At 35.0% G+C, this 12,727-nt stretch overlaps 1 protein-coding gene across 1 annotated transcript; it reads left to right on the plus strand.

The window, feature by feature from the left end:
* Nucleotides 1–376: 376 nt before the first annotated feature.
* Nucleotides 377–2,711, plus strand: LOC131227918 (putative clathrin assembly protein At1g25240). Its single transcript, XM_058223748.1, has 2 exons — nt 377–529; nt 579–2,711. The coding sequence occupies exon 2, from the start codon at nt 731–733 to the stop codon at nt 1,904–1,906; it is 1,176 nt and encodes a 391-aa protein (XP_058079731.1). The 5' UTR covers nt 377–529; nt 579–730; the 3' UTR covers nt 1,907–2,711.
* The last annotated feature ends 10,016 nt before the right edge of the window (nt 2,712–12,727 follow it).

Raw genomic sequence — 12,727 nt, forward strand, 5'->3', positions numbered from 1 at the left:
TAGAGAAGGTAGGACATAAAAGATGGCCCACCATTTTTCCATTCTTTAATCAGAAGGTGACACGTGTCGACTCTTGGGTTAACAAACTAATGGAATAACGACTTTGACCGAGTCTTGGTGGAACGATGCGACAGAGAAGCGAAATTTCAGAACAGAGAAACAAAAAAAAAAAAAAAAAGCGAAGGAAGAGGAGAAAGAAGGCGGCCGGCCTCTGCCCATCGTCCTTCTCACATTTCCACCAAAACTCCCTCCAAACGCACCCAAATGTCATAGTCTCTCTCTCTCTCTCACACACAAAATACAAACACAAGAAATCAGGCATACCCTCTCTCTCTCTCTCTCTCTTTCTCACAGAAAATACAGACACAAGAAAAATACAGACACAAGAAATTAGACACACCATCTCTCCCTTCCTCCCTCTCTGTCTCTCTCCAAGAAAATTCAAACACGAAGAAGAAAGTCAGACAAACACCATTGACTCATTCTCATTCTGATTGCTTTCCATTGGAAGAAGTAGAAGAAGAAGAAAGTGAGGGAAGAAGAAGAAGAAGAAGAGGATTCAGAAAGCAAAATAGAAGAAGAAGAAGAAGAAGAAGAAGAAGATCAAAGATACAAAGAAGATAATAAGAGAAACAAGAAAAAGAGCAAAAATAAGAAGGCGACGATAAGTGGAAGAAAAGGAATAGGAGAAGAAGTTCAAGAGCAGAAATAACGAAAACAAATACACATAATGCCCACAAAGCTCTTACGAAAGGCAGCTGGGGTGATGAAAGACCAAAGAAGTCTCTACCTCATCAAGATCTCAGGAAAGAAAGGCCTTCGAAACCCCAGCCTCGAGGCTGCCATCATCAAAGCCACCAGCCATGACGAATCCACCATGGATTACAAGAATGCTAACCGTGTCTTCAACTGGATCAAGACCTCCCCCACTTTCCTCAGACCCTTCTTTTGGTCCCTCACGAAGCGCATCGAAAAAACTCATAGCTGGGTTGTCACCCTCAAAGGCCTAATGCTCATCCATGGCGTCTTCTGCACAAAAATCCCCACCATCAAGAAGATTGGACGGCTCCCATTCGATCTCTCCAATTTCCATGACCGCTATTCCAACTCCGCCAGGGCGTGGGGCTTCAGCGCCTTTGTTCGGGCCTACTATGCATTCCTTGATCAGCATTCCAGCTTCTTGAGCTGCAAGTGCGAACAAGAAGAAGAAGAGATGCCAAGGGGAGGAAAATCTATGGAGAGGTCTCTATCAAGATTGCACCAACTCCAAACGTTGCTAGATCTTTTGTTGCAGATCAAGCCATATGGGGATGGCATGGAAGTGGGCCTTGTTGTCGAAGCGATGGATTGTGTTGTAATTGAAATCTTTGAAGTCTATAGTGGAATTTGCAATGAGGTCGTGTATGTTCTCTCTGGGATATTTTCAGTAAGGAACCCTCAAGCACCCATGGCGCTGAAGATTCTAAAGAGGGTGGCGACGCAGAATTCCCAGCTCTCAGCCTATTTTGCTGTTTGTAGGAACATGGGGGTATTGAATGCGACAGAATTCCCGCCCATCGAGCAGATTCCAGAAGAAGACATTTACGATATCGAATGCATTATACGCAGTGTTCAGGGAAATCAAAAATTGGGTTCTATAGAATCGGAGAATGCACGGCCCAGCAGGAGGCAGTGGGAAGGAGAACAGAAGGATTCCAAGAAGTCATTGAGGACAGTCATTACGGAGAACTGGGAAGTTTTTAATGATGAATTGGAGGACGGAGGAGTGGAAGAAGGGAAGGGAATTGGAGGAGGGAAGAAAGATTTTGTAAATGATTTTGGAGCCTGTTTGGATGTTGGTAGTAATGGGAATTTGAATGGGTTTTTGCATTTGCAGGAACAACCAAAGAATCTAATGCTATTATAGTACAATGCCATTGAGGTGCCTAAAAATTAGAGGAATTTAATGACCATTTGAAGGATTTGTAAACAAAAGCACGTCTTGTTTCTCTTGGATTTTTATTTTATTTTTAATTTTGTCTTCTTTGTATAATGGGTTTTTTTTTTCCTCTTTTACTTTTTGATTGGACTTTTAGTATAATGAGAGAAGGTTGAGTTTCAATGCGATGATTTTCACAACATGCATGGTACTTAGTATTAGAATTAATGCGTTTGGATGTCTTATTAAGATAGTTTGTGATATTTTGACTTTGAATTTTAATTGTATGTATTTATTATGCTCTTTTTTAGTTTGTAAAATTGTACATAGTTTTTTATATACTGTTTGGTTGATGCCATAAAAATGTGTATAAACCACTGATCATCTCATAATAATCACATTTTGGTGTAAGGTTCTAACATTTGATCATGTCCAACAAAATAAACGGTCCACCTTAATTATAGCAAATGGATTAATCAATTGAATAATCAATTTGGATAGTCAACTTTGCGGTCCTGCTTGGATTGCACATCTCTCTCGTGAATGAAATTGATTACATCAACATAACCATTAGACCAATGGTTAAGAAAACGGATGGTTGAGATTCTTTGTAAATGAACTGACTGATCATGAATACGAAGCATCCATCATGTGGCCCATTTTTATTGCAGTGTTCTCTCATGAATCAATTTGATCAAATCATCCTTCACCTGTTCCATCAATGGCTAGGAAAATGGATATTTTTTTAGAAAGGTGGGAGCACGCCACCCACCTGTAACTTTGGTTAAATTGGACTCCACAAAAATACCCTACCTCACCTAACGATATATGCAAAGCGAAATATCCGACCAAAGTTTAATAATCAACATGGAACATCCACCATGTGGGCCTCACTCTTATACTATTTAACCCTCGTGAAGCACTTTGGCAAATAATCTTAAGCTTTCGATTAGCTTCTCCGTGAATCTCTCTCTCTCTCTCTCTCTCTCTCTCTCTCTCTTTTCTTCTAATGGTGGGATCATACCACCTACCACCTGAAATGCATTGATTTCGGAACCTGACCCATAGAGAAAGCCATTAAACAACGCCCATATACCAAGGAAGATAACCCCACTAAAACCTGCTACACAAGATCCAACAAGTGCTAAAAACAAAATGCCCTGGCATATATAGCAAGCAAACATCTACAACTTAAGAGATCCGAAGATTTACAATTTTGGACCTATTTAAGATGATTTTCCGTCTTTACTTCCCACGTAGATGGCTGATAGAGTCGAAAAATCCTATCAGGAGCTCCAAAGCTCTCCTTTCTAGAAGGCTAGCAATCTGCTGCCTCATTGTTCTCTCTGTATGACACACATTTGCATAAAGCTCTACTAGAGAGCTTCACGTAGTTCCTGGCATGGCCCTCTGATTCGGACAAAAGACCACCCGTAATTAAGGAACACTCACTTTCCACCCCAACCTGTGGACGCCCAGCCATTTGCAGATTCGAAGACCATCAAGCGTTGGGTTGGTTAGGATGTTGGAAGCCAACTGATTGTAGGGAAAAGGAGTCTAATCAGTAATCGAGACCTTTCATCTTGTTAGCTCCTCTTCCAATTGCACAATACGTGAAAACCACCGAAATATTTGATGATGTGAAATATTTAACGACGTTTGCCGTCGAATGTGTTTTTAGTTATTCGGCAGCAAACGTTGTCGATAATATAAAATTTGGTAAAAGAAACTAGGCGAGAAAGTCCTATTCACCTCTTGGCCTCTACCTCCAATTGAACCCCAGCCTTCCATTAACCCACTATCAAAAAATAGGGCAATGCCGACGGCTAAAAACCGTCAGCATTGACATTCCCCGCACAATATTCACATATGGTTAATAATAAGAGTAGCTTTAAATCAGCAGCATTAAAAGTTAAGTAGAAATAATTAAACCTAGAAATATATGACTAGTGTTCAAAACATACAGTTTCAAAAGTGGTGTTCGCCCGAATGGGAGCTACACAAGTCACAATAAACATTCAAAAACACAAGTAATTGAATCCCCCAGCTGGGGACTCCAAAATACCAATTCTCAAAATGTATGAAAAGAATAGAAGCAGGACACTCCGCCTGAGCTTGCTCATCCGACAACTAGAAGTACAGAGCACTATTAACAAGGTCCATTATGTCTCGGTTAATTATCGGTCTTGGTGATACCTGCATCAGTAATACCATCTGGTTGGTGTTTTAAAACACCATCCCATGTGAGAGTGAGTGATCAACTCAATGGTTTCATTAGTTTAAAGTTACGCATGTTAATCAAGCCAATCAATGCATGTAATGATAATCAAGAAATCAAACAATTCATAGATACTCTTGTTAAATGCACATATGAAGGTATGCCATGATGCATGCTCTTTCCAAACAATATTCCCTCACAAACAACTTCAATGCCTATTTCACATATGATAACACTTCCTCACAAGCGACACCCTGCTTAATTGCAATATCCTATCTAATGCAATGCAGTGCATATGCATGTTAGCCAAGTAGTTATTAAGGTTCATTCATCCAACATATTGGAAAGCTAGGGTACCCTTATTTTATCGTGGTCTTACTAGATCATGAGGCTCGGGGTGGCCAAAGCAGTTCCTTACCTATGTCCCTTGATCCGTATTGAGATTTGTCACCCAGACGACAATGCTCCAATCAATGTGGGCCTAACACTGGCTCGACCGATTACTAAGAACCCGGATGACACAGTCCAGTCACACAGGGTTTGACACCCCATCTACAGGTGGAGGGCGCCCATAATTGATGTAAGAGTCAGTCACTCAGATGTAATTGTGGAGCGGTCATGACATAGTTCCAGTTTATTGTATTAGGCCCATAGCCTTCTTGATTACTTTGTGTATTCCAATACATATACTTTATGGAATACATGCATTTATTCAAATACATGCATGCGAAAAATGCAAAAAGTTTTGAACATGGATGTATTCGTGCTTAGAAATTTGTGAAAAGGTGCATGTCTCTTAATTGAAAAGGCAAATGTCTCTTAGTTTTTGATGCACCTATTAAGTAGCTTTTATCTGTTGAATGTACCTAAAAGTCTATAAATATGTATATGTATTCATTTTCAATTATGAAGAAGCAATACAACAAAAAATCAGCATTCTTCTATTCTCTTCAAAGTTCTCCTTTATAAATAGAAGGCTATATTAGTCTAAACTGATGAGAGCGTGAATTGCACTCGTTGTAGGTGTGTTATAAAGCAACTCATATTGTTGTAGTTAAGCATAGAGGTTCTAGATAGATAGATAGATAGAGAGAGAGAGAGAGAGAGAGAGAGAGAGAGAGAGATCTAATGCGCATGCTATGCACGTTGGGGATAAGTCCAAGTCAAGTTTTGGTCGGGTTCAACTTCGGGCCATGTGGGGTTGTGATCGGGTAGTTCAAGTTGAATCAAACTATATTCGAATCAATCACATCCAAACACAATAGGTGGGTCATCCATCTCAACTTTGAAAATTTTGAATTCTTAGTTGTTTTAGATTTGATTTATGAAAATTTTTACTTTAAGTTTAAAATTGATTCAAATTATGACATATCGAAATTAATATTTGTTATAACTTGATTTAATCCCTTAAACTAATGATGTTAATATTTTTTAGATTAAATTTAAATCATTTGTCGAGTAAGATTGATATTTGATTTAAATTATTTGGAATTAAATGTTTTATTTAAATTTAAGCTTAGTTAAATTCTTCATATTTTCTTATTTATTAAATCAAAACCGGTAAATTAATTCAAACCTATCAAATTTGAAATTTTAAAAAAATTTAATCCGATTTAATGTATATAATTAAAAATAGTGACTTTAATCATGTTTTCAATTTTAGAATTTAAATTTAATGTGAAAAAATAATAGAATAATCGATTTAAGTTAATTTCATTAAATATGAAGATAAACCAATTATAATTAAACTCAAAATTTTAGATGATTTAATTAATTCACTAAGATCTTGATTTAATTAAGGTGATTATAATTAAATTATTAGGTTTATATTGTGACTTGTTTATGAAATCAGGACTGATGAAAATTAGCTTAACGCTAAATTGAAATCTAAACTTAATTCTAACATAAATTAAATAAAAATAAATGAATTAGATTTACATTTGAAATAATTCTTAATATATTCAGAAATTGAAAGTTAATTAAAATTACAATAAGTTGGCATTTAATGATTAGTATAAATTTTGATTTATATGGTTAATCAAGTATTTAAGTTGGAATTTTAAATATGATATTAAATTAAAATTTTTAATTTTATACTAATGCAAACTCTAGTTTAAATTAAAAATGTAAATTTTAAAAAAATATATATCTAAATATAAAGTCAAGATAAACATTTTCTATAAATTATTAAATGAAAATAAATATTAGAATAAAATAATCAGTTTATATCTATAAATAATTAAATAAATTCAAAAAATGATATTTTTCGACAAGAATGGTATTTAAGCATTGTCTAGGGGTTCCTATTTAAAATTTTAGCATTGTTATAGAAAATAGCCTGATGTTTCAGCAAATTTTAGGGACTGAATTTTAACAGCATCAAAATTATACAATTTTATATAAAACCTGCATTATGGTATAGAAATTTAATTTATTAAATCATTTTGTTGCTGAATTTGGAATAATTCATGACATACATGCATTTCTATTAATTATGCGATTGTGGAAAGAGAGAAAAGAAAAGAAAAAAGAAAGAATGGTATAAGCAAGTAGGGCAATTGTGTCACTTGGGTGAAAGACCTTAAAGGTAGTAGTAGGTAAGGCAATTTTGTCTCTTAGGTAAAAGACCGTATATAAAACTAGTAAGTAGGGTAATTGTGTCCCTTGGTTGAAAGACCCTAAAACTCATTAGATCATTCAAAGTTTTCTTTGAGTATGACATATGAGTACAATTGTGTGCATAGACATACATCAGACGTACAACTGAAGTAGTAGTTTGACCAGCTAATATATAAATGAATCCCACACCACGAGCTGGTATATAATCATTGATGTAATGTGGTCATCCACTTGAGTACGGTGTTGTAAGAGATGATGGTTATTTAATTTTATTATTTATGAAATTCATGAAAAGTGTAGCATTCATAATATCTTTACAATTCCAGCATTGCATCCATATCATCTTTGATATAAATCTAAAAATTCCATATTTGGTTTAGATATGAACCCACGAGTTGTTATGCTCACACCCGTAATAATAGTGTTTCAGGGCTTAGAGTTTAATCAGAGTGGCGAAGCGAAAAGAAGATCTAGCTATCAGCTTAGTAGTAATTATCTTTCTATTTATATTTGAAAATTATATATAGTATAAATGTAGAAGTGGGTTTAGATTGTTATAGTTAAATATTTTATTGGATGAATGTTTATTTAATATTGTAATAATTTTATTATTATTAATTGTTGTTATGAATGTTTAAAATTCAATCACGACCTAGGATTTGGAGCCGAGTCTGGCCAACTTAGGCACTAAAATTTAGGGTATGACACCCCTTGTACAAATCTTGAATGGAACATGACTATCGTAATCCTAATCATTAATCATTTAAACACGGGATTAATGGAGCCTTCCTCATGTATCATTTTGTGGTACTCAATTTTTAGTCATGACTGTTAATGGGATGAACTGGCCAGTAGACTTAGAAAAAAAAAAAACTTGAATAATTTTGGGCAAAGCTTGAGCTATCTATAGCCCAAACCCATACATAAGTGAACTCCTGGCAACCATTTAATTAAAATGAATATATGAAAGAGAGGCATACAATTTGCTAGAAGCCCTTTCTTGAGTATCTCACAATGAATTTATCGCCTTTTCAAGTCACACACACACACACACACATACACACACACACAAATGTATGTTGGTGATATAAGATATAAGATACATAATTGGCTTATGTAGTTTTATTCATTAAAATTATACCAAAATAACTTGAGATTTTCATTTTAATTTTAGAGGGTGTTCATTTTTTCAATTACATATGTAAATGGTTAAATAGTTAATAACACCTTTTGAGGGGTGTTTGTTTGACAGGAAACCAGGTAATTATACCTTGAAAATAACTTCAAATGCATGAAATTAAAGAGGGACTAGGTACTGTTATAATCTATGGGTCCCAAAGTGATGTATATGTGTGATACACACCTTTCAGCCAGTTTACCCTCTCATTTTGGGGCATGAGCCCAAAAATAAGGCAAATTAAAAGCATAATTGGACCACACCACAAGAAACAAGGAGTTTAATGTCATTCACAATTCAAAATTAAAACATTATTAGGGCCCACAAGAATGTGTATCTAACCATCCAACCTGTTCATAAGATCACCTCGACATATATGAAGGGTAATACATAAATAATGAGCTGGGAAGCCCATACATAAATTATTATATGAGCTGGGATGGTAAAATGAGTTTTTATTTTTTCTAGTACAGGGTGGAGCATGAGCTAGCTTAGAAGATTTTGGGTAGGAATTAGGCAGCATGAGCCCAGCCCAGCCTCTATATTGACAACCTTATTTTTAGTAATGGCCCATTAGCTAGCAAGCCTTGATCATTACATGAGTGTACCATGTGTACCTTGGAAATTACCAATCTTACAATGGTCAGATTATGTAACTCACGATTCACACCCTAAATTATGATTGGACCCATTTCCAATTAGTGTTTATGGTAGAGATGACCAAAGTTGTAACCCTTTGGCAGAACCATATATTGGTCACATAAAATAAGTAGGGCCCATGAGGCATGCAATTCTGAACACTGCACATGACACTTGTGTAGTCTGCTTGGGGGTACACAATTCCTTATGGAGTCTAAAAACACCAAATACTTGTACTTTAATATACAAGTCCTTAACTTCCAAAATCGGGTTTTTGGTTCAAATAGCTCTGTATTGTGACGTAGTCATGGTAGGAGCACGTCCTTTTCAAACTTAAGTTTTTCTAGCCCTGAAATTATTTTATTAAATTTTGGAAGTTGAAAATGCCTCTCTACCACAACTGGCCCTCATACAGAGGGCTCTTGTCTCAAAAGAGAAAAGTTTCTTTTTAGAAGGACATGAGCCCCACAAAAAGCAAGGATTCGATCCAGTCCTTGACCGATCTAATTTGTTCATTTTAATTGGATAACCATGAACTCAAAGTAAAATTTTATTTTTCAGTTTTCTCTTTGAAGTTTTTTGTGGCCCACAACTAAACTAATGTTGTGCATTAATTCTGAACTATTTTCTCTTATGTGGTACATCTGTGATGAGTTTTGCCTTCAAACTTGGGCTGGATACATAAAATTAAAACCTCTTATATGCGGATGGGATAGGTTCACTTCATAACAGCTCATTGGATAGGTTCACTTCATAATAACTCATTGGATGCCACATAAGATATGGATGAGTTTAAAACATGTGGCTCTTGATGCACAAGGGCCATTTGGCCGTTTCCTTCTTCCTTCCTTACCTTTTTTCATGGGAGGGGAGGAGGGTGTGAAAGCGATGATTGTATTTTTTTAGTTTCCTTCTTTCTTCTCTCTTCCTTCTTCATCGGTTTCTTTTATAATTATTTTTTAGTTTTTTGTTGGGTATGCATGGTGGTTCTCTTTATAGTTTTTTTTTTTTTTAAAGTTTTTTATTTGTATAAATGGTGGGAGTTTGTAAGATAGAGGAGGGTGTTGATGAATGATGTAATAGATAAATTTTATAATAGAAGAATGTTGTAATTGATTAATTTTATAATGGAAGAATATTGTAATTGATGAATGCGATGAATGTTGGAATGCATGAAAGGTAAAATGTTGATATTCACTGTGGACTGCTGATATTAACAGTGGACCGCATATATTCACTGTGCACTGCTAATATTAACAGTGGATCGCCAATATTAATAGAGAACTGCTGATATTCACTGTGGACCGTGATATTAAGGATCATTGATATTCATTGAGGACCGCTAATATTAACAGTGGACTATTGAAATTCACTGTGGACCACTGATATTAATAGTGGACCGATGATATTCACTGCGAACCATTGATATTCACTATGGACCGCTGATATCTTCACTGTGGATTGTAGATATTCTCATTTGATCATCGATCTGACAAAAACAACTATAACTCCCTTGTTATATGTCCGATTTGGGTGATCTTATGCTTGTTGGGAAAGGTAATTTGATGAACTTTCAAAAGAATTTAGAATAATATCATTTTTTACATCATTTAATTAACTAAAATTGGGCCCAAAGTTTATTATTTACTATGGACGACAGATATTGACGGCCTAAAGTTCATCATTCACTATGGACTGCATATATTCATTACGAGTCGTTAATCTCACAAAAACGGCTATAACTCCCTTATTACATTTTTAATTTGGTTGATCTTGTACTCATTGTAAACCTAATTTGATGAACTTTCAAATAAATTTAAAATTATCTCATTTGGACACTTGATTACTCAAAAGTGAGCCCAAAGTTCATCATTTACTGTGGACCGCAGATATTCACTATATGGGTTGCTAATCCCATGAAAATAGTCATAATTCCTTGTTACATATCTGATTTTGGTGATCTTATACTCGTTGAAAAGTTAATTTGATAAACTTTCAAATGACTTTAAAATCATCTCATTCAGACACCATTTAATTGTCTAAAAGTGGGCCCAAATTTTATCATTTATTATGAATCACAGATGAAATTTAGGCCCACTTTTAGGCAATCAAATGATGTCAAAATAAGATTATTTCAAAACCATTTTAAATTTTATCAAATTATCTTTCCAACGAGTACAAGATCACCCAAATCAGACATGCATGTAACGAGAGAGTTATAACAGTTTTCGTCAGATCGGTGGCCCATAGTGAATATCAGTGATCGTGAATGATAAACTTTAGGCCCAATTTTAAGAAAAGTGTCCAAATAAAATAATTTTGAATTCATTTGAAAGTTAATCAAATTATATTTGCAATGAGCATAAGATCACCTAAAATCGGACTTGAAATGAGGGAGTTATGGTCATTTTCATGGGATCAACGATCCACAGTAAAAATATCAATAGTACATGGTGAATATTGGTGGTCCACTCTTAATGTCGGTGGTCCATAGTGAATATCGATATTCTACATTAAATATCGGCAATCCACAATGAAAATGTCAGCGATTCATAATTAATGAATATAAGCGATCCATAGTAAATATCAATAATCCACTATACAACAAACTTCCATCTCAACATTCTTCCATTGCAAAAAATTCATCCATTACAACAATCATCCATTACAATATTTATCTATTCCGATATTCATTATATTTATCCATTACAACATTCTCTCATTACAAAATCTATGCATTATAACATTCTTCCATTACAACATCGTTCCATTATATAAAAATTCATCCATTACAATATTCTTCCAAACCCTCTTCTCTTTTAGAAACTCCCACCATTCACATACAAAATAAAAAAAAATCTAAAAAATAACTATAAAGAAAACCAAGGAAGAAAGAAGGGGGAAAAAACACTATCCTCCTCTCTTATGAAAAAAATTAAGGAAGAAGGAAACGGCAAAATGGGCTTTGTGCAGAAGGGCCCCATATTTTGAACTCATCCACATCTTATGTGGGACCCACTGGGTTCTAACCCATCCACATGTAAGGGGTTTTAATTTCATGTCATCATCAAAGTTTAAGGGCAAAATTCATCACAAATGGACCACACGGAATTAAATAGTTCAGAATTAATGCACAACAATGTATTTGTAGGCTATGGAATACTTCAAACAAAAAACAGAAAAAATCATTTTATGGGTTTACGGTTGTCCGATTAAAATGAATGGTTCAGATCGACCAATGGGTGGGTTGAATTTAAATTTTTTATGGGGCATATGTCTATTTTAAAAAATATGTTTCTCCTCTCGAGATGAGAACTTAACTCACAAGGGGCAGCTCTAGTAAAAGGACATTTTCATCCTATAAAAAATAAAAATGTAGCTTCGGGGATAGAAAAACTTAAAGTTTTGAAATAACCTGCTCGTACCTTGTTGTGTCACAATACTTGGCTATTTAGACCAGAAACGGAGGCGTCAGGAGAGTAAAACCTTGATACTCTTTCACAGTGTGATTGATGATAGGAAGGCCGACACTCCCAAATTACCTAAAAATTGCATACTTGGCATTGAAGTTAGTCAAATAAACTAAGTTTCAAAGTTTATATGTACCATTAATATAGAAGGTATGCCTATTTGATAATCTAACTATCGCATTGGTGGACATTTTATTGGACGGTTGAAAATGAAAGATTCCAATGGTCCCAATTCAATCAGTAAGTGTCCACGAAACAGTTACGATCGTTCAATCAATCTGATGTTGGTATCGTGACTTGGAGTCAGTGGGTTCCAAAGATTAGTCAGTTCAGCTTGATTTAATGGATGCCACGTGTATAACCTCTGAGTGCCTGCATATCAAGCATTATATGCTGCCAGAGTATCACATAACTGCCTTGCCTGTTGCCACGAACAGAAATTGTCCCTTCTCCCTGTGCTTCCAAAGGAAGTAAAGAACAACTGTCATTCAGTTAACAGTACGTCTCGACATACCATGCAGAATAAATCGGGAATTTTTTCTTTAAATCCGGGTAATATTTCAATGATCGAAACCGTTTATATGATGGGCCTAATCTTTGATTAGATATACACAAGAATTGAAAAGTCCTTACTTATGAATATTTTAGCATTTTCTGTTTCTTCTTCCTTGACCGTCTATTTCTTG

This window comes from Magnolia sinica, chromosome 15, assembly GCF_029962835.1.
Source record: "Magnolia sinica isolate HGM2019 chromosome 15, MsV1, whole genome shotgun sequence".
NCBI lineage: Eukaryota > Viridiplantae > Streptophyta > Magnoliopsida > Magnoliales > Magnoliaceae > Magnolia > Magnolia sinica.

What these genes read in the sequence shown, in the direction of transcription:
- LOC131227918 (XM_058223748.1), top strand. Translation starts at nt 731, where the DNA reads ATGCCCACAAAGCTCTTACGAAAGGCAGCTGGGGTGATGAAAGACCAA.